Source organism: Cajanus cajan, chromosome 3 (genome assembly GCF_000230855.2).
Source record: "Cajanus cajan strain Asha chromosome 3, NIPB_CcT2T_4, whole genome shotgun sequence".
NCBI classification, from domain to species: domain Eukaryota; kingdom Viridiplantae; phylum Streptophyta; class Magnoliopsida; order Fabales; family Fabaceae; genus Cajanus; species Cajanus cajan.
In genome coordinates, this window is record NC_138519.1 from 27,428,278 (window position 1) to 27,453,597 (window position 25,320).

Genomic DNA, 25,320 nt, shown 5'->3' on the forward strand with positions numbered 1-25,320 from the left:
ATTCTTTCCAAAGTTCAAGCGAACATTATTTGAGTCCATTAGGTTAGGATCAAGCGTCCAATTTTAATCCCTATTTGGTCTCTAAGTCCAAGAATCCAACAAGCCATCCATTGGAGAACTTAATTAATCAATTCTTGCTTGTCCCAAAGTTAACCAATCAAGCGTCAATTAATTTAGGAGATTCTTCAAATGTTTAAGCAAACATGATTCGAGTTAACAAGGTTAGAATTATTCATTCACATTTAATCCCTAGTTAAACTCTAAGTCCTTGAATCGGCAAACAATTAATGAGTCAATCAATTAAGTCCATGAATATTCCTTTGTCTTTCTCAAAATTAATGTAAACAAGCGTCACATAATTCTTGGTCTTGCATTCCTTCTTAAGTCCAATGTAAGTAAGCATCACATAGGTCTTAGTTCAAGGAGTTAATGAGAACGTCTTATGTAATGAATTTAAGTGATCAATTCAAATTCAATTATATAAGCATAAACAAGATAGAAAGATAAAGATAAATTCAATTATTAAGAGTTGAGGATACACAAAATTTTCTTCAAACCTCAAAATCCATTAGAACTTATTACCACAAGCTGAATTAGAAACTTAGCTATCCATAAAATTAAAAGACATTATAACATTAAATAACAAGAAAGACTAAGAAGAAATTGAGAAGAAGAAGAAGAAAGGGAGGTAGAAGAACACCCAAGAGTAACTTATTTGAAGGTGTTTGGGACATCTTGCAATGGAGAAATGAAGGCCTATTTATAGCCTTCATACAACACATAAAAAATGTAAAATAATGGGAAAAAGTGTAGACAAAACGAAATGGGATGAGTTGTGTAGGTGGTGGGATGATTTGGTGTTGTTGGTGGGATGAGTTGGATTCCATATTCTTTTCCGCACCGATTATTGACCACCGAATTTGGCCTTCTAGATGATCGAAGTTGCCAACGGCGCCTTCTGAAAAGTTTTAGGTCTTTGTCTCAGCTTTCCAGGGCCACCAAGTTTGCTCCATTTGGATCACCACAGCCCAATTTATGGCCAGAAAACCGAGACATGTTCATCAGCCCAAAAACAGCAAAATTTAGAATAATAATTCCCAACTATCCAATTAGGCCCAACAACACACATATCTATCTAAATCCTATAATTAGCCATGGATGGAATGTAAAATAGCTAAATTAAAGGAAAAGATACATATCAAATCATGATTTATCAAATACCCCCACACTTAGCTTTTTGCACTCCTGGGCAAAATCATGAAAGCAAAGTAGAGAACAATTCCAAAGATAGAAAGAAATATAGACATCAATACACACAAGAAAACAAACAGATTTACGCAATCCTCAATGAATCCTGGGAAAAGAAAAGGAGTAGACAATATCCAACACAAAAAGAGTCAGAGAAACTAGACACTTATGGAAATTATCCAAGCATTTCAAGGCATGGCAAGATAATTAATCAGCTCAAGAGGTGAATCAAAAGCAATAGAACCTCACAAGATGCACTATATTACTGTATCTCTCAAATGTCCAGGCAACTGTATACTCTCAAAGCACTCATGAAAAACAAGCAACAGATAGATTTGGCAAGCCTCTAAAATCAATGCCCAATAAACATGCACAAAAGGATCATAAGGTCTTTTCAGGGTTGTAATAAGGACAAGGTGGGATAAAATTTAGGATAAGTAGCTATAAACCAGAGGAACTATAAGAGCAATGGGGAATAAGTATGAAATAAGCATAAGAGCAAACCCAAAAATTGCTAATACACCTCCAACACCAATTATTTTCCTTTTCCTCAAACAATTTTTTTTTTTTTTTTGTTTTTTTTTTTTTGTTTTTTTTTTGTTTTTTTTTTTTTTTGTTTTTTTTTTCACACATCATGAAACACTAAGACATATACAACAGGAAGAATTAACTAGCCAAAATTTAATAACCAATGATACATCCCTTACTTATTCAAGAATTTATTCCCAAAACTATTCCAAAGCTCCAAAATTCCCTAAGGTTAAGGTGATCTTGGTTTTTCACTTAAGGCTTGTAATGAGCTTCAAACAAAGAAGGGTAAATAGGCTTAGCAGGGGTTATCAAAGGAGTTAATTCAAGGTAGACTTATTTGGCTAGAGGCTTATAGGAACAAAAATGCCTTAATCATATCCATACATGCATGTGAATCAAGAAGTATCAAATAGAGTCAAGACAAGGCAACTGTGCAAGTAATCAAGAGGCATATCACACAAGAAAGAATAGAGAATGGCTTAATTCCTCACACAGGGTATATCTGTCACCTTCAATTCAACCTCTCAAACCTCATAATCAACTTTACAAGCATAGAAAGACAGGGATTTCAATCCATGTAACATCAAGTAACTCATATCTTAGAGTGAAACAAGTGCCTAAAAACTATCAAAACCCAGAAATCAAAGAGAAACATGCAAAACTTTACATAACAACCAAACATAAAACCCAAAATAACAAAAACATATAACGAATAATCCCCCCCACACTTAAATCTCACATTGTCCTCAATGTTATGCAATGTAAATTATGACAAGTGAAATAAAAGGAGAGGATAAAGAAACTCCCTCATTTATGGAGGTTGGAATGGATCATGCAAGCTGAGTTCCTCAACAGTTTGCTCTTGGTATCCTTCACTTGTATGAAAAATTTTTAGTCTGTGGCCATTGACCTTAAATTTATTTTGTGATAATTCACTCTTGATCTCTACTGCTCCATGAGGGAACACATCAGTAACTACAAAAGGTCCTATCCATCTGGAACGAAGCTTTCCGGGCATCAGCTTGAGGCGAGAATTGTAAAGAAGAACTTTTTGTCCAACAGAGAATTCCTTTCTTGATATCATTTTGTCATGGATAATTTTGGTCTTCTCTTTGTACAATTTTGAGTTCTCATAAGCCTCTAAGCGAATCTCTTCAAGTTCTTGTAATTGCAACTTTCTTTCCATGCCAGCTTTGTCATAAGCTAAGTTGCATTGTTTTACTGCCCAATATGACTTATGCTCAATTTCCACTGGAAGGTGACATGCTTTACCAAAGACCAATCGAAAAGGTGACATCCCAATTGGTGTTTTGTATGCAGTTCTATAAGCCCACAGAGCATCTTCAAGTCTCTTGCTCCAATCCTTTCTGTTTGGTTGGACTGTTTTCTCCAAAATTTGTTTTATCTCTCGATTTGACACCTCAGCTTGTCCATTTGATTGAGGATGATACGGTGTAGCAGTTTTATGTACAACACCATATTTTCTCAAGAGGCTTTCCAAATTGCGGTTGCAAAAATGCGTCCCTTGATCACTGATGATGGCTCTTGGAATGCCAAATCTGCAGAAAATGTTAAACCTAACAAAATCCACAACAACTTTTGAATCATCAGTTCGAGCGGCTTTAGCTTCCACCCACTTGGATACATAATCAACAGCAAGTAAAATGTAAACAAAACCAAAGGATGTGGGAAATGGACCCATGAAGTCTATACCCCAAACATCAAAAATTTCACAAAATAACATAGGTTGTTGGGGCATCTCATTCCTTCGAGTTATATTACCAGTCCTTTGACATTGTTCACAAGTTTTACAAAATTGATATGCATCATGGAAAATAGTAGGCCAATAAAATCCTGATTCCAAAATTTTCCTAGCTGTTCGTTGGGGACCAAAATGACCACCACATGCATGATTATGACAAAAGCTAAGAATAGAGTGAATTTCATGATCAGGTATGCATCTCCTAATTATTTGGTCACTACCATATTTCCAAAGATAAGGATCATCCCATACAAAATATTTTGCATCACTCTTTAATTTAGCAATGTAAGATTTAGATGCTTTTTTAGGCAGAACATTAGCAACAAGAAAGTTTACCAAATCGGCGAACCATGGAATGATTGTCTGAACTTTCAACAATTGCTCATCAGGAAAAGTATCATGTATGGGTATCGGATCAAGTGGTTGTTCAATTCTGCTCAAGTGATCAGCAACCAAGTTTTCAGCTCCACTTTTATCTCTTATTTCCAAATCAAATTCTTGGAGTAAAAGCATCCACCGTAGTAACCTAGGTTTTGCATCTGGTTTTTTTAGTAGGAACTTCAAAGCAGCATGATCAGAGAACACTATCACCTTGGAACCTAGCAAATAAGATCGAAATTTGTCTAATGCAAAAACAATAGCCAAAAGTTCCTTTTCTGTGGTAGTGTAATTGGCTTGTGCAGCATCCAAAGTTCTAGAAGCATAATATATGACATGAGGTGCCTTGCCCATTCTTTGGGCCAAAACTGCTCCCAGAGCATAGTTGGATGCATCACACATCAGTTCAAAAGGGAGTGTCCAGTATGGTGGTTGTATTATAGGCGTGCTTGTCAAAGCTTTCTTCAGTGTATGGAATGCCTCCTTGCACTTTTGGTCAAAATTGAATTCAACATCCTTTTGTAGCAAGCGAGACAGTGGCAATGCTATCTTGCTGAAGTCTTTGATAAAGCGCCTATAAAATCCTGCATGACCAAGAAAGGAACGCACTTCCCGCACGCATGCGGGGTAAGATAAACTAGAAATAACTTCTACTTTAGCAGGATCTACCTCAATACCTTTTTCAGAAATGACATGACCTAGAACTATGCCTTGTTTTACCATGAAATGACATTTTTCAAAATTCAAGACAAGATTAGAGTCAATGCATTTGTGTAGCACCTTGGATAAATTATCTAGACATGTTTTAAAACAAGACCCATAGACAGTGAAATCATCCATAAAAACTTCCATACAATCTTCTAGAAATTCAGAGAAAATACTTACCATACATCTCTGAAAAGTACCAGGAGCATTGCATAGGCCGAATGGCATCCTTCTGTATGCAAAAGTTCCAAAAGGACAAGTGAATGTGGTCTTATGTTGGTCTTCAGGTGCTATGTGGATTTGGAAGTATCCTGAGTATCCATCCAAGAAGCAGTAATGGGATTTCCCAGCCAATCGTTCAAGCATTTGATCAATGAATGGCAACGGAAAGTGATCTTTTCTTGTGGCTTGGTTCAATTTTCTATAGTCAATGCAAACTCTCCAACTATTTTGCACTCTCGTTGGAATTAGTTCATTGTCTTTGTTTGCTACTACAGTCACTCCAGATTTTTTTGGAACAACTTGAACAGGACTTACCCATTTGCTATCAGAGATAGGATATATGATACCTGCTTGGAGCAACTTAGATATCTCTTTCTTTACTACTTCCAAAATTTGAGGATTAAGTCTCCTTTGAGGTTGCCTTACTGGTTTAGCATCTTCTTCAAGGAGAATCCGATGCATACAGGTAGAAGGACTGATTCCAGGGAGATCTGCAAGTGTCCACCCTATTGCCTTTTTGTTGTCCTTCAAAACTTGTAACAACATCCTTTCTTGTTCAGCATCTAAGTCTTTTGCAACAATGACCGGAAGTTTACAACCTTCTTCAAGGTAAGCATACTTCAAATGATCAGGAAGCGGTTTTAGCTCTAATGCTGGTGGTTGCACAATGGAAGGCAACATTCTGTTTGTTGTTATCAATTCTGCAGCTAAAATTTCTGCATATTTTTCTTTTTTATATTCCTCAGCAAAATTGTTAGTGCTTAAAAATTCTTCTATTTCAGTACAAGCAGCACATTCTGATTTATTGTTTATGCATGAATGACAATTTATGGTATCATCAAGATCATGTATGTCAGGAAATTCAATGCATAAATGGTCATGTGCATAACAATCAACCAAGTCATCCAACAAATCAATGTGAAATACAGAGTGTTCTTCCCTAGGGTGTTTCATGGCATCTAGAATGTTGAACTTGACTATATTATCACCAAACTCTAAGGAAAGAGTTCCAGCATGCACATCTATTTTTGTTTTTGCAGTTTTAAGAAAAGGTCTACCTAAAATGATTGGTACCTTAGTTGTAGTTTCACCCTCCATCTCTAGGATATAAAAGTCAGCAGGAAAAATTAGTTCTCCTACTCTAACTAAGACATCTTCAATTAATCCTGAAGGGTAAGTACTACTTCTATTTGCAAGTTGAATCACCACACCAGTTGGAATTAAAGGACCAAGCCCCAAAGATTTAAAGATAGACATAGGCATGACATTAATAGATGCACCTAAGTCTAACATGGCATTTTCAAATATGCAATTACCTATTGTACAAGGGATAGTGAACGTACCTGGATCCTTGCATTTCTGAGGCATTGGTTGAATGATAGCAGAAACATTCTCTCCCAGACTTATTTTTTCATTCCCTTTCAGCCTTCTTTTATGGGTGCACATTTCCTTCAAGAATTTGGCATATCTAGGGATTTGTTTGATTGCATCTAGCAGAGGAATGTTTACTTCTACCTTTCTGAAAGTCTCAAGCAATTCTTTATCTTTTTCAGCTTCAGCTTTCCTAGTTTGTAAAACTCTTTGTGGAAAGGGTAGTTGAATGCTTGGCTCTTCATCCTTTGACTGGAAAGATTGCTTCTCCTTGTTTTCAGATTTCTCAGATGCAGTGGCAGGTTTCACATCATTTTTAACTTCCACAGTCTTTCCAGATCTAAGTGTGATGGCACTAACATTTCCTGTAGGATTAGGAATAGTTTGAGAAGGCAACTTACTTGATCCTTGTGCTTGAAGTTGGCTTATGGAAGATGCCATTTGTCCTACTTGCTTTTCCAAGTTTTGAATGCTAGCATCAGTTCTTTGTTGGAATTGCAAGTTTTGCATAGCCATTTGTTTTACAAGGTCCTCCAAGGAAGGGTTATTTTGTTGTTGTTGTGGTTGTTGCATTGACTGCCTTGGAGCTTGTTGGAAAGGTTGCCTATTTGGAAATGGTTGTTGTTGTGATGTGTTGTTGTTGCTCCATCTGAAACCAGGATGATCATTGTATCTGGGATTGAAGTTATTTCTGGCTTGGTCATTTCTTGGTTGTGAGGAATTTGGGAAGTTATTTACAGCAGCTACTTCTTCAGGATTATCTTCTTGTAGCTGAGGGCATGCATCAGTTGGATGAGAGGGACAAGCACAAATGCCACAGAGTTTAGCAGGCGCTTGTTTCATCATGGCCAATCCTCGCACCAAAGAGGTCAATTCATCTAATCTATTCTCTAGTCTTTGATGTTCAGTACTAGATAATTGTACCTCATTTACTGACCTTGAACTAGTTCCTCTTGTTGCACCAAATTGTTGTGTGTTGGCTGCCATATTTGCAATCAAGTCTTTGGCAGCAGCAGGAGTTTTATCCATTAGAGCACCACCACTAGCAGCATCGATCATGCTTTTATCCATTGGTAGGAGACCTTCATAAAAGTATTGAATTAGAAGTTGCTCACTGATTTGATGTTGTGGACAACTTGCACATAGCCTCTTGAATCTCTCCCAATAGTCATGTAGTGTTTCATCATTCATTTGCTTGATGCCACATATGCTCTTTCTTATGGCTGCAGTTCTAGAAGCAGGAAAGTATTTTTCTAGAAACAGTCTCTTCATTTCATCCCATGTGACTCTTTTAGGAGGGAGATAATACAACCACTCCTTGGCTGCATCAACTAGTGAAAACTGGAATGCTTTCAACTTTATGCTTTCTTCATTGCTACCAGCGGGTTTCATGGTTGAACATACAACATGAAACTCTTTCAAGTGCTTGTGGGGATCTTCACCTGAAAGTCCATGAAATTTGGGTAACAAATGAACTAAACTTGATTTTAGTTCACAGTCATCCTCATCAGCAGAAAATTGAATGCATAAAGGTGGATTTGAAACATCAGGTGCAGCCAATTGTTTTAGTGTCCTATTATCAGCCATGTTATTGTTTTGATTATTAGAAGTATTTCTAAAAAGTCTTCTTCTAGTTATCCTTAGTGTTCTTTCAATTTCAGGATCCAAATCAAGTAAAGGACTAGTAGAAGATCTTGTCATACACTATACAAAAATACAAAGAGAAAATGAAAATAAAATAAAATGAAAGATATCTAATATAACAAAATGACACCTTTAATCCCCGGCAACGGCGCCAATTTGACGAGAGGTTGTCGAAGCCTCTATCAAACACAAATGTAAAATGAGTTTAAACTTGTAGCACAGTAGTGCCCCAAAGTCGTCTCTCGAGGATCAAAGGAAATTCTTTTTATTATATTAGCAGTTTTTGGAAAAAAAGGGGGGGGGGGGGTTTGGAGTTTGATATAATTTTTAGAACAAGAAGTTGAATAATAAACTTAGATGATAAAAACTTCAACTTGTGGATTTTCGTTCTTTGGATTTATCCTTGGTTCAAAATCTCAATCTCAAATAATAATTAAATTCTTGCATTTAAGTTCAATTAGTTAAGCACCAACAAAACTTAAATAGATTCTTTCCAAAGTTCAAGCGAACATTATTTGAGTCCATTAGGTTAGGATCAAGCGTCCAATTTTAATCCCTATTTGGTCTCTAAGTCCAAGAATCCAACAAGCCATCCATTGGAGAACTTAATTAATCAATTCTTGCTTGTCCCAAAGTTAACCAATCAAGCGTCAATTAATTTAGGAGATTCTTCAAATGTTTAAGCAAACATGATTCGAGTTAACAAGGTTAGAATTATTCATTCACATTTAATCCCTAGTTAAACTCTAAGTCCTTGAATCGGCAAACAATTAATGAGTCAATCAATTAAGTCCATGAATATTCCTTTGTCTTTCTCAAAATTAATGTAAACAAGCGTCACATAATTCTTGGTCTTGCATTCCTTCTTAAGTCCAATGTAAGTAAGCATCACATAGGTCTTAGTTCAAGGAGTTAATGAGAACGTCTTATGTAATGAATTTAAGTGATCAATTCAAATTCAATTATATAAGCATAAACAAGATAGAAAGATAAAGATAAATTCAATTATTAAGAGTTGAGGATACACAAAATTTTCTTCAAACCTCAAAATCCATTAGAACTTATTACCACAAGCTGAATTAGAAACTTAGCTATCCATAAAATTAAAAGACATTATAACATTAAATAACAAGAAAGACTAAGAAGAAATTGAGAAGAAGAAGAAGAAAGGGAGGTAGAAGAACACCCAAGAGTAACTTATTTGAAGGTGTTTGGGACATCTTGCAATGGAGAAATGAAGGCCTATTTATAGCCTTCATACAACACATAAAAAATGTAAAATAATGGGAAAAAGTGTAGACAAAACGAAATGGGATGAGTTGTGTAGGTGGTGGGATGATTTGGTGTTGTTGGTGGGATGAGTTGGATTCCATATTCTTTTCCGCACCGATTATTGACCACCGAATTTGGCCTTCTAGATGATCGAAGTTGCCAACGGCGCCTTCTGCAAAGTTTTAGGTCTTTGTCTCAGCTTTCCAGGGCCACCAAGTTTGCTCCATTTGGATCACCACAGCCCAATTTATGGCCTGAAAACCGAGACATGTTCATCAGCCCAAAAACAGCAAAATTTAGAATAATAATTCCCAACTATCCAATTAGGCCCAACAACACACATATCTATCTAAATCCTATAATTAGCCATGGATGAAATGTAAAATAGCTAAATTAAAGGAAAAGATACATATCAAATCATGATTTATCAGAATGACAATCCCACATTCCACTCCCAAAGAAATTCATGACTTCCTTGAACACTGTAGAGATATGATGGCTAAAATGAGAGAGATGGTTGTTAGTGGTGAATGATTTGTACTTTTTATCTTTGAATTATCATGATGTATTGCACTATTGTTATTAATGAAGAAATTTGCCAGTTTCTACTTTGATTTCTCTTCCTTATTCGTAATGTTACGCTCTAAAAAATGAAAGCTAAGAGAGAACACTCATGTAAAAAACTACTCGTTTCATATTACGCTTAGTGCTTAGAACGTGACGTTCTAAAGGGAAAGTTTAATTGACAATGATCACAAAGATCCACTGACTCCATGACCTAGTACCTAGAATGTGACGATCTAAGAGACAATTAAAGAAAGATGATTCCACGTGATTCATGCGATTTATGGCTCTCCAACAATTTAACATTTGCACGTACATGATGCATAGTCACATTTTCATATCACCGCATACTCATCAGATTTTCTTACACAGTTGTAAAATTGAAAAGGAAAATAATTATTGAGGCAAAGAAAGAATCCCTTCAACACCTTTACGGGACATGAGCAAAGACCAAAATCATAGAAGGGATGGTAGATGACTTGGAGCAACAACATGAGGAGATGAAAGGAGATGTAAATCAGTTGAAGGAACAAATGGGAAAGATTTTGGACTTGTTACAATCAATGGAATCTAAAAAAGGGGAAAATGGAGAGTCATCTAAACAGCCTCATGAGTCACCTGATTACCCTCCTGGGTTTACTCCACACACGCAACCCAATCCGAGTGTTCAAGGGTACACACCACCTGTTAACGACCTCGGAAAATAACCATCATGTTTCCACTTCAAACCTTCAAGGCCAAATCCCATTACCTCCATATGGCTTACCTCCAGGATACACGCCACCTGTGGCTAATATTCTTGAGGGTAATCCATCTACCTCCACCTTAAACCCACCAAATCAAACACAAACCCAAAACCTAACCCTTGAAGTCAATGACCCACAAATTCCAACCCACCTGTTTGCTCCTGCACCATCTACCCGTATGTCTGCACCACCTAATGTAATTAATGGCGAAGGGCCTTCTAATCCCCAAGGGGTAGTTCCTCCGCCAACTGTTATTGTACACCATCGTCATTCGGAAGATATTCCCCATGATGATAAGCTTCAATTTTTGGAAGACAGATTAAGGGCCATAGAGGGATTTGACAATTATGGTTTCAATGCTGCGAATCTATGTCTGGTTCCTGATGTTGTAATTCCTCCCAAGTTTAAAGTTCCAGAATTTGATAAATACAAGGGGGATACATGCCCAAGGAATCATCTCACTATGTATTGTCTAAAGATGGCTTCCTACACTCATGATGACAAACTGTTAATTCATTTTTTCCAAGAAAGCCTTATTGGGGCATCGCTAGGTTGGTACATGAACCTGGAGCGAGGAAGAGTGCGCACATGGAAAGACTTGGCAGAGGCTTTCTTGAAACAATACAAGTATAATATGGACATGGCCCCAGATCGCACACAGTTACAAAATATGATGAAGAAAGAGAATGAGACCTTTAAAGAATATGCCCAACGATGGATAGAGGTAGTTGCTCAGGTACAACCTCCATTATTGGAAAAGAGATGGTCACGATGTTCATTGATACACTCCAATCACCCTTTTATGACAGGATGATTAGAAATGTATCATCAAATTTTTTAGATTTGGTCATCATTGGAGACAGGGTTGAAATGGGAGTTAGGAGTGGGAAGATTGCCTACATGACAACAGGATCCACAACCATCAACAAACCCTTAGAAACCACAAATAAGAGGAAGGGAGGTTAAACGAACGCAGTGATGGCAACATCATTCAGACCCAACTACAATCCTATTTCTTTCACACCCAATTATAGACCCCAATATATGTATAACCCACAAATAGAAACAGTTTCTTTGCCACCATACCCACAACCTTACCCATCCAGAATGCCTTATCGATCACCTACACTACCACCACAATTTTCAGTACCCCAAGCAAATCAATCAGCAATTTCACCTCCCATGGTGAGTAATGCTCAAAGAGGGGGTAACAATCAACAAAGGACTCTAGCTCTGATCCCTATGACCTATACTGAACTGCTACCACATCTGGTTCAAAATGCTCTAATTGTGCCTTTTCCTATAAAGCCTGTCCAACCTCCATATCCAAGAAGTTATGATTCAAATGCCAAATATGAATATCATGCTAGAGCGGTAGGCCATTCAACTAAGAGATTTTGGGGTTTGAAATACAAAGTACAAGACTTGATAGATACGAGATTATTAAGCTTTAAGGAAAGCGAGCCAAATATAGGAAGTAATCCAGTTCCAGGTCATAAGACTTCATCGGTTAATGCTATTGAAGAATAATGTACTCCACGGGTGACAGAAATGGAGAAGATCCAAACCCCCATGAGGTTCATTTTTTTAGAATTGTGCAAATTTGGGATGATTAAGGGAGAGTCTCGCAAAGCAGGAGTGTGCGGTCTCCACCCTACAGCTGCACATTCTATTGAGAAATGTGACGAGTTCAAGAAAATATTGCAAGGCATGATTAACTCAAACTTGGTCCAGGTGAGCCAGATGCGAATAGAGGAGGATGTATCGATGATTCAATCAGACGAGAAGTCCAATATGACTACTCCAAGACCACTAGTAATCACCTTCACCAAAAACACTTTCGCATCAACACCTAATACCCTTAGGCCACTCGTTGTGAAAATTCCAGCTCCTTTTCATTACAAGGACATTAAGGCAGCATGGCGTTACGATGCGAAGGTAGAAAGTGACTACGTGAATGCCCAACCAAAAGAAGGCATTGACATTGCAGGAACCAACGTAACAAATATCGCGGGGGTAGGTGTAATGACCTGTAGTGGTAGAGTCTCTACTCCAGAAGAGTTGAGAGCAGGAAACTTGATAAAAAATCATGAGAAAAAGGAAAATATAATCATCAATGAAGGGGTTTCAGATGTTAAGAGGAGAGATGATAAAAAAGTCATGGATGAAAGGAAAAAGGAAGTGTCGGACGAAGAAGTCTCAGGATTTCTTAAGTTTATTTGACAAAGTGATTACAAGCTCATTGATCAAATAAATCATACTCCTGCAAGGGTATCTTTGTTATTAGTGCTAATGAATTTTGAAATTCATAGAAAATTATTGATGAAGATCTTGAATGAAGCTCATGTGTCCAATGACATCACACTAGACACATTTGGCGGCATCGTTGGTAACATTACAGCCAATAACCACCTCACTTTCATAGACGATGAAGTCCCAACTGAAGGAAGGGAACATAACAAGGCTTTACACATCTCTATGAAATGCGCAAATCACATTTTGGCTAGAGTGCTTATCGATAATGGGTCCTCATTGAATGTGATGCCCAAGTCAACACTGGATCGATTGCCTTGTGATGGGATACATATGAAACCAAGTTCCATGATTGTGAGGGCCTTTGATGGATCACGAAGGGAAGTTATGGGAGAGATTGAGATCCCTGTCCAGATTGGCCTATTCACCTTCAACATAACTTTTCAAGTCATGGATATCAAACCTGCATACAGTTGTTTGTTAGGAAGGCCATGGATCCATTCAGCTAGGGTTGTTCCCTCTTCTTTACATCAAAAGCTGAAATTCATTGTGGACGACAAGTTAGTGATTGTCTCGGGTGAGGAAGACATGTTGGTGAGTTGTCTTACTCCCACTCGTTATATTGAAGCAGCTGAAGAGGCTCTGGAAACTTCATTTCAGTCATTGGAAATAATTAGTATTGCTTATGTTGAATCTCTAATGGGAAATCCACAACCATCAAACGTATCCATGATGGTTGCAAAGGTCATGATGAACGAAGGATACCAGCCAGGACTTGGGTTGGGAAAATACTTGGAAGGAGTTACAAAATTGATAGAATTGCCAGAAAATAAGAATCGATGGGGGCTAGGGTACAAACCTACCCAAGCTGATAAAAGAAGAATGGCAGAGGAGAATAAAGAGAAGAGGTTGGCTCATCTAGAGAATCGAGAGCCTAAAGTTCAGAAAATTCCCATTTGTCACCTTTATCAAAGCTTTCAAAGTGGAGGGGTGGTGCACTCTGATCAAGTGGCTATGATTAAGGAGGATGATGATGATAATCACGCCAACTTTGTGTATCCGTGTGACCCATGTGAAGAGCTCCACAACTAAAAGATCGTTGAATTTCCTGTGACTCTTAATTCAATTTTGTAGTAATTGTAACACACTCTATGATTATGCCTGTGATTTTTGTAACAGCCCAATTTTTAATGGGCCGTGGGCCTAATTCGTTGCTCGGAATGGGCCGTTTCAAAAGTGAAACGGGCCGTTCCAGAATAAGGAAATTGCCTAAAAAGTGTAGGTGAGAAGGGCCGTTCCAAATTCCAAAACGAACCGTTCTGGTTGGAGAACGGGCCATTTTGGAAGGAGAACAGGGCGTTCTGGATGAGTCCTGGAACGGGCCGTTCAGGTTTTGGAACGGGTCGTTCCAGTTCAAAAACTTGCGTAGATTTTTCGGGCCCAGAACGGGCATTCCACTTTTGGAACGGGCTGTTTCGGGTTAAGTGAGGCAGATTCCTATAAATAGGAGGCCTCACCTCTCATTTTCTGATATCTCTCATTCTCTCTTCCTATTCTCTTCTTTTCTCTCTTCTTTCTCTCTTCTTCTCTCTGAAGACCAAGGGGCACTTAGAGGAGGAGACCAAGAGATTCCTTTTTTAGTTCAAATGTTGTTTATCCAGGTACGGGGGAAAATGGGATTATTTACATGTAGAGTTACATGAGGGAATTGGGTAGAGGAAGAATTCTTTAGGATTATGAGTAATTTTATAATTATTTTTATTTGGAGGATTATTGGTTCAATTAAGAATTATATCTTGAGGTTTATGAATATGCTAATTTGTAAGAATGATGATCTGGGAGAGAGAACGAAATTGTAGAAAAGTGTTGGGGAGCTAGGTTTTGGAATAATTAGGGTTTTACTGTTTATGTTGATAATTTCATTGATTATTATTACATTTATGAATGTTATATTAAATTGGTAATTCTATTAATTTAATACTGTATTAAATTGGTAAATTAATTGAGTTTTATATTATTGTTATATTATTGTTATAATGAGTATTCATGGTGAATTTCTTGATGGGTATGTGAATCGTTGCACCGTGTGGATATGATTATGATTGTGACTGTGGTACCTCACACTAATGACCAGGGATGAGACGAACCCTGGGAGGTGATGCTCCAGGGACAAGCGTGCCCCTGGCATGGTGTGAGATGAGTGAGACAATTAACACGCATCACTTATGTCAAATATGACAGTCCTGGAATAAGGTTAATTGCAAGAGATTGTGTGGATTGTAATGTGATTGTGGTTCCTTGCACTAATGACCAGGGATGATACGAACCTTGGGTAAGTGATGCTATAAGGACGAGCGTACCCCTGGCATGGTGTGGGATGAGTGAGGCAATTATCACGTATCACTTGTGTCAGTTGTGGCGTAGTCTTGACATAGTGTTAATTGTAAGATTTATGTGGATTGTGATGGATTGATTGTGATGGATTGATTGTGATGGGATTGTAATGTGATTGTGGTTCCTCGCACTAATGATCAGGGATGATACGAACCTTGGGTAAGTGATGCTACAAGGACGAGCATACCCCTAGCATGGTGTGAGATGTGTGAGGTAATTAATACTTATGTCGAGGGTGGCACGACCTTTGGCAAGAGATGTTATAGGCGTGACCTTGGCATAGGGTTGATTGCAAGATTTGTGATGATTGTTGTGATTGAAAATTGTAAATATCATTTTGAAAACAATTTGTAAACTATTGTGTTTCAGTTTCTAAATCTTTATTATTGTAGTTATTGAAGAACAATTTTTGAAGTTTCTCATGTGAACCCTTTTACCAAAATTTAAACATTTATTTGTAAAGTTACCGTATATGTGTTGGGGTAGTAAGGGTGTCACATTTAGTGGTATCAGAGCAGGTCGATCCAATCAGTCGTGAGTTATGAGTCTACTATGCTTGTTTGGTAGATGAATGATGAAATGAATTGTGGAACTTTTTGATGTGCTAATGATGAACGACTATGTTTGTTGTTTTTTTAATTGTGTGTACTGTAACAATGTTTTGCTTTATGATGAAGATAATGACAATGATAATGATGATGATGTTTCCCTTGTGTTGTTAGTGTTGTGCTTAAACTTATATTGTTTTCTCACGGCTTGGCTAAAAGACATGATATAGCTTAGTTGATGCTATTCATGATTGCTTATTTGTTTTGATACTTCTTTCTTACCTAAGAAGTAGTAGTTGATTGGTATCGTTCGTGTTGCGAGCATAGGTGCCAGTAGTAGTTGGCGAATCCTTGTGCTAGCCAACTAGGACTGTTAGAACCTTGGATGTGGGTAAGACATTCATTTGTCGAGTGTATTAAGAGTTTTCGATTGGTGGAGTTTTCAAAAGCTATAGTTGTAGTGATTGAATCCTAGAGGTTATGTGTTGAGCATTAGAGCTTTGAGCGTTCTTGATGAAAGGTTAAAGTTTTGGTGATTTCCTTAAGTTTTGATGCTTGCATATTAACCTAGTTAGGGGTTAGGTTGCATGAAGATTTTATTTCAGATATAAGTCTTTTGTGTGGAATATGTGAGTTGTTTTGGTTTAGGATTGTACTGGGAAGCTTGAATATGAGTTTGAGGTGGAAAGGAATGAGTTTGAAAGGATTTTTGTGGACTTAGATGTTGATACACTATTGTTGTGGGTGTAGGGGATGTTTGCACTGCAGTTTTATTGTGCTAGTACAAATATTATGTTGATAGAATTAGATTTTGCAGTCTTCAAGAAAGTTGAAGCCTTGGATGTTATCTTTCCAATGGAACTGGAATCAGATAGAACGGAGGTCTAGAACTTTAGTTTAATTACTTTAGTGATCAGAGATCTAGCTGTAAGCGCGGAATATATCTGTTGTATTTTTTTTTTGAATTTTTAGCTAAGAAGATGATATTTTTGGAATCTTATGTCTTCATAAGAGTTGTAGCTTATTCTCTTAGCTTTCTTTTGAGATAGGTTTGAGATCATTTGGATGAGTATAACTCTGTGTGTCATTTGCTTTGACAGTTGTTGAAGGTAGGTATATGCTATCATGATGTTTTTGAGTTGTTAGGTATAGCAAGGATAAAAAAAAATAGATTTGGATATGATGTGTTGAGGTTTTGTCATTGAGAGGTTGTTTAAAATGATATGATGCTATGTGGTAAGGTTGGTTCATGTACATGTTATATGGTGTAAATGATGATCGATTCGTACATGCTTAGGGATGGTATATATGAAGGCTTAAAGTAGGTATTCTAATATGATTTGATATGCATGTATGTTGATATGAGGATAGATGATCTTATGGATCAATTAATGAGTGTTTAGGTGTTTTGTAATATTGACCTTAGGGTGTGATATCATCGTATTAGAGATGAGGATAAAGATGTATTTAAGATAGTTTTAATTAGCTGTTATCTAAGTATGATTTTTGATTGTATGAAGTGAGTTTTCTAGGCCCTGTAATTTCTAGCGGAGGTATAATATAGATCTATTTAAGGTAGAATTTGTGCTTAAGTGGGAGATACCTAAGTTAGTTAGTAAGGTTAGGAGTTTTCTTGTTATTAGAGATTTATTGAGTAAATTTCTAAGATAGCATTACCTTTGAGCAGATTGACTAAGGAGAGTGTTGCCCTTGTGGGAGATAGTAAGTACGAGAGTAGTTTCCAAATTCTTAACGAAAGATTGACTAGTGTTAATACTAATAGATTTTAGTAAGTCTTTTGTGGTATATAGTTATGCTTCTAAGATAGGTTTTGACAGAGTGTTGATGCAATAAGGAACAGTAGTAGCTTATACTTCTAGGAAATTGAGAATTCATGAGAGGAATTACCTTACCCGTGACCTTGAGTTAGCGGTTTTAATATTTATACTAAGATTTGGAGACACTACTTATATGATTCTAAGCTTGAGGTATTTAGTGATCATAAGAGCCTTAAATATCTTTTGACCAAAAGAGATAGTTGGAATTTCTTATGGAATAAGATTTTGATCTTATTTGTTATTTGGCCAAAGCCATTGTGGTAACCGATGTTTTGAGTAAGAAACCTTTATATTTATCTTCCTTTATGATTAGAGAGATAGATCTTTGGACTCAAATTAGGGATTTAAGTTTGACTTGTGAGATTACTCCTAGTAGTGTGAAACTAGGTATGACTCAAGTAATAAGTGGATCGTTGAAAGAAATTGGAGAAGCACAATTAGTTGATTCATTTTGGTTATAAGATATGAGGCTATAGGATAAGGTGATGGATAAGAGTTTGACTTGGGTGTACATGGAGTGGTGAAATTAGAGATCTGGTATGTGAACCTAGTGAACTTATGCTTAGGTGTTTGATCTTTGGAGAGGCTGTGTTTTGATCTTTGGAAAGGCTCATAGAAGTAAAACCAATATTGTGGCAGATGCCTTGATTATGATGACCTCTGGTATATTATTTTTTATGATTTAAGGGTTGGATTTGATTAAAGAATTTAGAGACTTATGCTTTGTGTGTGAGATTATCCTTAGGAGCATTGAATTGATTATGTTGAAAGTGACTAGTGAATTAATGGATGAGATTAGAGAAGTCTAGGAGTTAGAGCCTTTCTTAGAGAACCAAGTGGAAAAGATTGGTAGGAGTATAGATAAATTTTCTGAGTAGAATCGATGTTGTTTTGAGGTGCAAGAACAAATTTGGGTGCTTAGTAACCTTCAATTAAGAAAGATGATTTTAGAGGAAGGACATTCATTTAGGAGCTACTGAGATCTATCGGGACCTTAGGAGGATGTATCAGAGTGGTGCAGCGGAAGCATGGTGGCCGAAAGTGAAGAGAGGAGTAGAGAAATTATATGCTCGTGTTTAATATGCAAGAAGTCTTTAGGAATTTTGTAGCACTTAGACGTCCCATTTTGGAAGTGAAATGGTGAGTGGATAGACCTTAATTGTAGGTTTTTCTGAGACGCTTAAGAGATCGATTCTATTTGGGTTTTAGTGGATAGACTCGCCAAGTTTACTTGTTTTACCCTTAGATATCCTTTGGTGAAATTGATAGAGTTGTACATCAATAAGGTAGTGAGGTTGCATAAGAATTAGAAAGTAAGAAGCGAGGAGTCTACCATTACAAAAATTTCGGGGACGAAATTTCTTAAAGGAGGGGAGTATCCCAATTCGTTGCCCAGAACGGGTCGTTTCAAAAGTGAAATGGTCCGTTCCGAAATAAGGAAATTGCCTAAAAAGTGTAGGTGAGAACGGGCCGCTCCAAATTCCAAAATGGTCCGTTCTGGTTGGAGAACAGGTTATTCTGGAAGGAGAGCGGGCTGTTCTGGATGAGTCCCAGAATGGGCCGTTCTAGTTTTGGAACGAGCCGTTCCAGTTCAAAAACTTGCGTAGATTTTTCGGGCCTAGAATGGGCATTCCACTTTTGGAATGGGCCGTTCTGGGTTAAGTGAGGCAGATTCCTATAAATAGGAGGCCTCACCTCTCATTTTTTGACATCTCTCATTCTCTCTTCCTATTCTCTTCTATTCTCTCTTCTTTCTCTCTTCTTCTCTCTGAAGACCAAGGGGCACTTAGAGGAGGAGACCAAGAGATTCCTGTTTTAGTTCAACTGTTGTTTATCCAGGTACGGGGGAAAAAGGGATTATTTACATGTAGAGTTACATGAGGGAATTGGGTAGGGGAAGAATTCTTTAGGATTATGAGTAATTTTATAATTATTTTTATTTGGAGGATTATTGGTTCAATTAAGAATTATATATTGAGGTTTATGAATATGCTAATTTGTAAGAATGATGATCTGGGAGAGAGAACGAAATTGTAGAAAAGTGCTGGAGAGCTAGGTTTTGGAATAATTGGGGATTTTACTGTTTATGTTGATAATTCCATTGATTATTATTACATTTATGAATGTTATATTAAATTGGTAATTCTATTAATTTAATATTGTATTAAATTGGTAAATTAATTGAGTTTTATATTATTGTTATATTATTGTTATAATGAGTATTCATAGTGAATTGCTTGATGGGTATGTGAATCGTTGCACCGTGTGGATATGATTATGATTATGACTGTGGTACCTCACACTACCAGGGATGAGACGAATCCTGGGAGGTGATGCTCCAGGGACGAGCGTGCCCCTGGCATGATGTGAGATGAGTGAGACAATTAACACGCATCACTTATGTCAAATATGGCAGCCCTGACATATGGTTAATTGCAAGAGATTGTGTGCATTGTAATGTGATTGTGGTTCCTCGCACTAATGACCAGGGATGATACGAACCTTGGGTAAGTGATGCTATAAGGACGAGCGTACCCCTGGCATGGTGTGGGATGAGTGAGGCAATTAACCCGTATCACTTGTGTCAGTTGTGGCGTGGTCTTAACATAGTGTTAATTGTAAGATTTATGTAGATTGTGATGGATTGATTGTGATGGGATTGTAATGTGATTGTGGTTCCTCGCACTAATGACCAGGGATGATACGAACCTTGGGTAAGTGATGCTACAAGGACGAGCATACCCCTGGCATGGTGTGAGATGAGTGAGGTAATTAATTCTTATGTCGGGGGTGGCACTACCTTGGGCAAGAGATGCTATAGGCGTGACCTTGGCATAGGGTTGATTGCAAGATTTGTGATGATTGTTGTGATTGCGAATTATAAATATCATTTTGAAAACAATTTGTAAACTATTGTATTTCAGTTTCTAAATCTTTATTATTGTAGTTATTGAAGAACGATTTTTGAAGTTTATCATGTGAACCCTTTTACCGAAATTTAAACATTTATTTGTAAAGTTATTGTATATGTGTTAGGGTAGTAAGGGTGTCACAATTTTAGTATGACTTTTTGTTAACGGGCGTGCATGTTGTCTTTTAGTATATCATATGAATGAAATGCATTTCGATATTCTATCATGTGTCGTTTTTATCCTTTAATCTTTCTTTTCTTTCACTTATTGCTCCAACCTTCATTTTCTTTCAATCCTAAATTGCAAATCCAATAATAATCATACCAAAAATAATAACGCTAATATCCCATGTCAAAATTTTGATCACCCCATTAATGAAGCTGAGGAGGATGACGATGACTTAAGCAATCCACTAGAAGTGGAAAGGTTGGTGGAACAAGAGGATCGGGTAATCCAACCCCATGAGGAAGAACTTGAAGTGATTAATCTGGGAAATGAAAATTATAAAAAAGAAATAAAAGTAGGAGTTGCTATAAAAGGAGAAGAAAGAAATAATAAGTTGCTTAAGTTGTTATTTGATTATGTTGATGTCTTCGCGTGGTCATACCAAGACATGCTTGGGTTGGATTCTAGCATAGTTGAGCATCACTTGCCATTGGACCCCGCATGCACACCAGTTAAGCAAAAATTGAGGCGCATGAAGCCAAAGGTCTCTTTAAAGATAAAAGAAGAGGTGAAGAAACAATTGGATGTTGGATTCCTTGTTGTGGCGAAGTACCCTCAATGGGTTCCCAATATAGTTCCTATTCCAAAGAAGGACGGAAAAGTTTGAATGTGCATTGACTATAGAGACCTTAACAGGGCTAGTCCCAAAGATGATTTCCCGTTGCCACATATAGATGTTCTAGTGGATAACACTACCCGACATGCTTTCTTTTCGTTCTTCGATGAATTTTTAGGATATAATCAAATAAAGATGGCTCCTGAAGATAGGGAAAAAACTACATTTATTACATCATGAGGAACTTTTTGTTACAAAGTGATGCCCTTTGGATTGAAGAATGCTGGAGCAACCTATCAACGAGCTATGGTGACTTTGTTTCATGATATGATGCACAAAGAGATTGAAGTTTATGTCGGTGATATGATTGCTAAGTCAAGAACAGAGGTAGAGCATATCACAAACCTACAAAAGCTATTTGTGCAGCTAAGGAAGTATGAGCTCTGACTTAATCCTGCCAAATGTACTTTTGGTGTGAAGTCAGGCAAGTTGTTGGGATTTGTAGTTAATGAAAAGGGTATAGAGGTGGATCCTGACAAAGTCCGAGCAATTTTAGAAATGCCAGCTCCCAGTACAAAAAAAGAAATTTGTGGTTTCTTGGGCAGGTTGAACTACATTGCCACGTTCATATCTCAATTAATTGCCACCTGCAATCTGATTTTCAAGTTACTGTGCAAGAATCAACCAGTGGTATGGAATGAAGATTGTCATAAAGCCTTTGAGAAGATCAAGCAGTATTTACAAGACCCTCCAATTTTGGTACCTCTCATTTCAGGGAGACCTCTCATTCTGTATATCTCGGTACTAGATGAATCTATGGGTTGTGCACTAGGGCAACATGATGCATCTAGAAGAAAAGAACAAGCAATCTATTACTTGAGCAAAAAGTTTACAGATTGTGAAAGAAGGTACTCTTTGCTAGAGCGAACCTGTTGTGCTTTGGCTTGGGCTACTCGGCATTTGAGACAATACATGTTAATTCATACTACTTGGTTAGTATCCAAGATGGATCCAATCAAGTATATATTTGAAAAGCCTGCTTTGAATGGTCAAATTGCACGCTGGCAAATGTTGTTGTCAGAGTATGATATTGTATATGTAACCCAAAAGGCTGTTAAAGGCAGTGCATTGGCTGAGTATTTGGCTCATCAACCCATAGAGGATTATCAATCAATGCAATATGATTTTCTAGATGAAGATATCATGGCTTTATTTGAGGATGGAGAGTCCATAAATGGAGAGAAGTGGACGTTGTTATTTGATGGAGCGTCTAATGCACTAGGGCATGGAATTGGGGCAGTGTTGATTACTCTCGAGAACCAATTAATCCCTTTCACCGCAAGGTTGGGTTTTAATTGCACTAACAATGTGGCAGAGTATGAAGCATGTGCAATGGGGATTCTAGCAGCTTTGGAGTTTAAAGCTAAAGTGTTAGAAGTTTATGGAGACTCAACATTGGTTGTTCATCAACTCAGAGATGAATGGGAAACTCGGGATTCCAAATTAATTCCATACCACTCATACATAAAAAATTTGATGGAATAGTTTGAAGAAATAACTTTCCATCACATCCCTCGTAAGGAAAATCAAATGGTTGATGCCCTGGCTACACTATCTTTGATGTTCAGGATTAGTCAAGGAAAAGAGGTTCCACTGATAAGAATATAGAATCGAGGTCAACCCGCATATTGTCAAGCAATAGAGGAAGAACCAGACGGTAAACCATGGTTCTATGACATCAAGTGCTATCTAAAAGACAGAGAGCACCCTCCTAGAGCTTCAGAAAATGACAAGAAAACTTTAAGGAGATTGGCAATGAGTTTCTTCTTAAATGGAGAAGTACTTTATAAAAGAAATCATGACATGGTATTGCTTAGATGCGTTGATGCTAAAGAAGCTATGGAAATCATAGAAGAGATCCATGAAAGTTCATTCGGAATGCATGCAAGTGGACATATAATCGCAAGAAAGATCCTAAGATCTGGCTATTATTGGTTGACCATGGAGGCTGGTTGTTGTAGTCATGTGAGGAAGTGTCACAAGTGCCAAATTTATGCAGATAATATTTATATTCCTCCAACATCTTTGAATGTATTGGCTACTCCATGGCCTTTTTCAATGTGGGGAATAGACGTCATTGGTCTAATAGAACCAAAAGCTTCCAATGGGCATCGATTCATTCTTGTTGCTATCGACTATTTCACTAAATAGGTTGAAGCAGCTTTTTATGCCAGTGTGATCAGAAATGTGGTGGTCAAATTCATTAAAAGAGATTTAATTTGTAGATATGGGTTGCTAAGTCGTATCATAACTGACAATGGGACCAATCTGAACAACAAGATGATGAAAGAGTTGTGTGAAGGTTTTAGGATTCAACATCACAATTCCTCACCATACGCCCTAAGATGAATGGGGCAGTAGAAGCAGCAAACAAGAATATTAAAAAGATTATTCAAAAGATGGTGGTCACCTACAAGGATTGGCACGAAATGCTTTTTTTTGCCCTACATGGATATCGCACTTTTGTTCGCACCTCTACTAGGGCAACTCCATATTCTCTAGTTTATGGTATGGAAGCAGTACTTCCCATTGAGGTTGAGATACCCTCTCTAAGAGTATTGGCTAAAACCAAACTTGAGGAAGAGGAATGGGTTCAGGCTCGCTATGATCAGTTGAACCTCATTGAAGAGAAAAGATTAAATGCCTTATGTCATGGTCAATTATATCAAAAAAGGATCAAGAGGGCTTTTGATAAAAAGGTTCGCCCGCGAGACTTTCAAGAAGGAGATTTAGTATTAAAAAAAATCTTGCCATCTCAAAAAGATCATAGAGGGAAGTGGACCCCGAGTTATGCAGGGCCTTATGTGGTAAAAAAGGTTTTTTCAGGAGGAGCTTTGATTCCCACAAATATGGATGGGGAAATTTATTGAACCCAATAAACTCTGATGCAGTCAATAAATACTATGCATAAAGGAGAATGCAAAATAATAACAAAAAAGATCGCTAGGCTGAAAACATGAAAAGGCAGCTTAGGCAAAATTTAGAGTGACCTGGTAGGCTGAAAACTCAAAAAGAGCGGCCTAGACAAAAGTTAGGGTCTAAAAAGAAAAATGAAGACAAATAATAACAAAAAAAAACTCGGTAAGCTGAAAACCTGAAAAGGCAGCTTAGGCAAAACTTAGAGTGACCTGGTAGGCTGAAAACTCAAAAAGAGTGACCTAGGCAAAAGTTAAGGTCTAAAAAGAAAGTGAAAACAAATGAAAAGAAAAGAAAGGCTCACCGGACTGAAAACCGAAAAGGGCAGTTTAGGCAAATGTTAGAGCAACTTTTCTGAAGAAAGGTGGAAAAGGAGGGAGTAGATATTAAAACCAAAGTACGAAGCTGGGGCAAATTGGAAGATCAAGGTAATACTCAAAATGCTTAGCTAGAATTTGATACCTTAGAGGCCAATTAATAGGGTTCTGAAAAGTTGTTGACATGGGGAATTAGTGTTGCTTCCTAAAATATGATTTGTTATTCTTCCCTTGTTTTGGTTATCTCTACTCTCATATACTTGTACTTTCTTCCTTGAAGTAATAAAAGCCCATATTCCCCACATTCGTCATTTTTTGTGTGTTTACTTCATTATTATATGCTAAAAGTGCAACATGCGATGCAAGAAAACAAACAAATAAAATCAAAAATAAAATAAAGTATTTCAATTACGATGTTTGATTCTAAGAGTCACAAAGAAATGAAAGATCCCTAGGTAACTTTACTGAAGAAGATTAAAGATGTTGAAAGTTTTGAATTGCACTATTCTAATAAAACGAGATAGCTTATCTAGCGACGCCATAATTTGACAAGAGGTCGGCTTGAGCACTCACGCTCGTAAGGGGTCAAAGGTCAAAAAAATGATGTAAAAAAAAAAGATGAAAAGCCAAAACTCATCTTATTATTATTATTTTCCACTAAGACCATTTCACATTGCATGTCATGCATACATCATGAATCGATTGAGTGTTATTGCAACTTCTAAATTTGAATTTTCCCATACTTACTTGGTTGTTTTCTCGCTCCTTTATGTTTCAAGCCCCCGCGCTCACTCTTTAATGTTTCGAGCCCCCGCGCTCACTTTTTTATGTTTCCAGCCCCCGCGCTCACTCTTTTAA

At 37.3% G+C, this 25,320-nt stretch overlaps 2 protein-coding genes across 2 annotated transcripts in view; one reads left to right on the forward strand and one right to left on the reverse strand.

Annotated features, from left to right (window-relative positions):
* Positions 1-496: 496 nt before the first annotated feature.
* LOC145955703 (uncharacterized) overlaps positions 497-25,320 on the reverse strand; it is a 29,775-nt gene continuing 4,951 nt past the window's right edge. The window contains exon 2 of the mRNA XM_083070754.1: positions 497-9,387. Coding sequence (XP_082926880.1) covers positions 2,591-7,918 — 5,328 coding nt within the window. The 5' untranslated portion in view covers positions 7,919-9,387 and the 3' untranslated portion in view covers positions 497-2,590. The remainder of the gene's footprint in view (positions 9,388-25,320) is intronic.
* Positions 23,629-24,099, forward strand: LOC145956188 (uncharacterized). Its single transcript, XM_083071753.1, has one exon. The coding sequence runs from the start codon at positions 23,629-23,631 to the stop codon at positions 24,097-24,099; it is 471 nt and encodes a 156-aa protein (XP_082927879.1).

Bases quoted from the DNA above. Each gene is read 5' to 3' on its own strand.
- LOC145956188 (XM_083071753.1), top strand. From the start codon at position 23,629: ATGGTGGTCACCTACAAGGATTGGCACGAAATGCTTTTTTTTGCCCTA.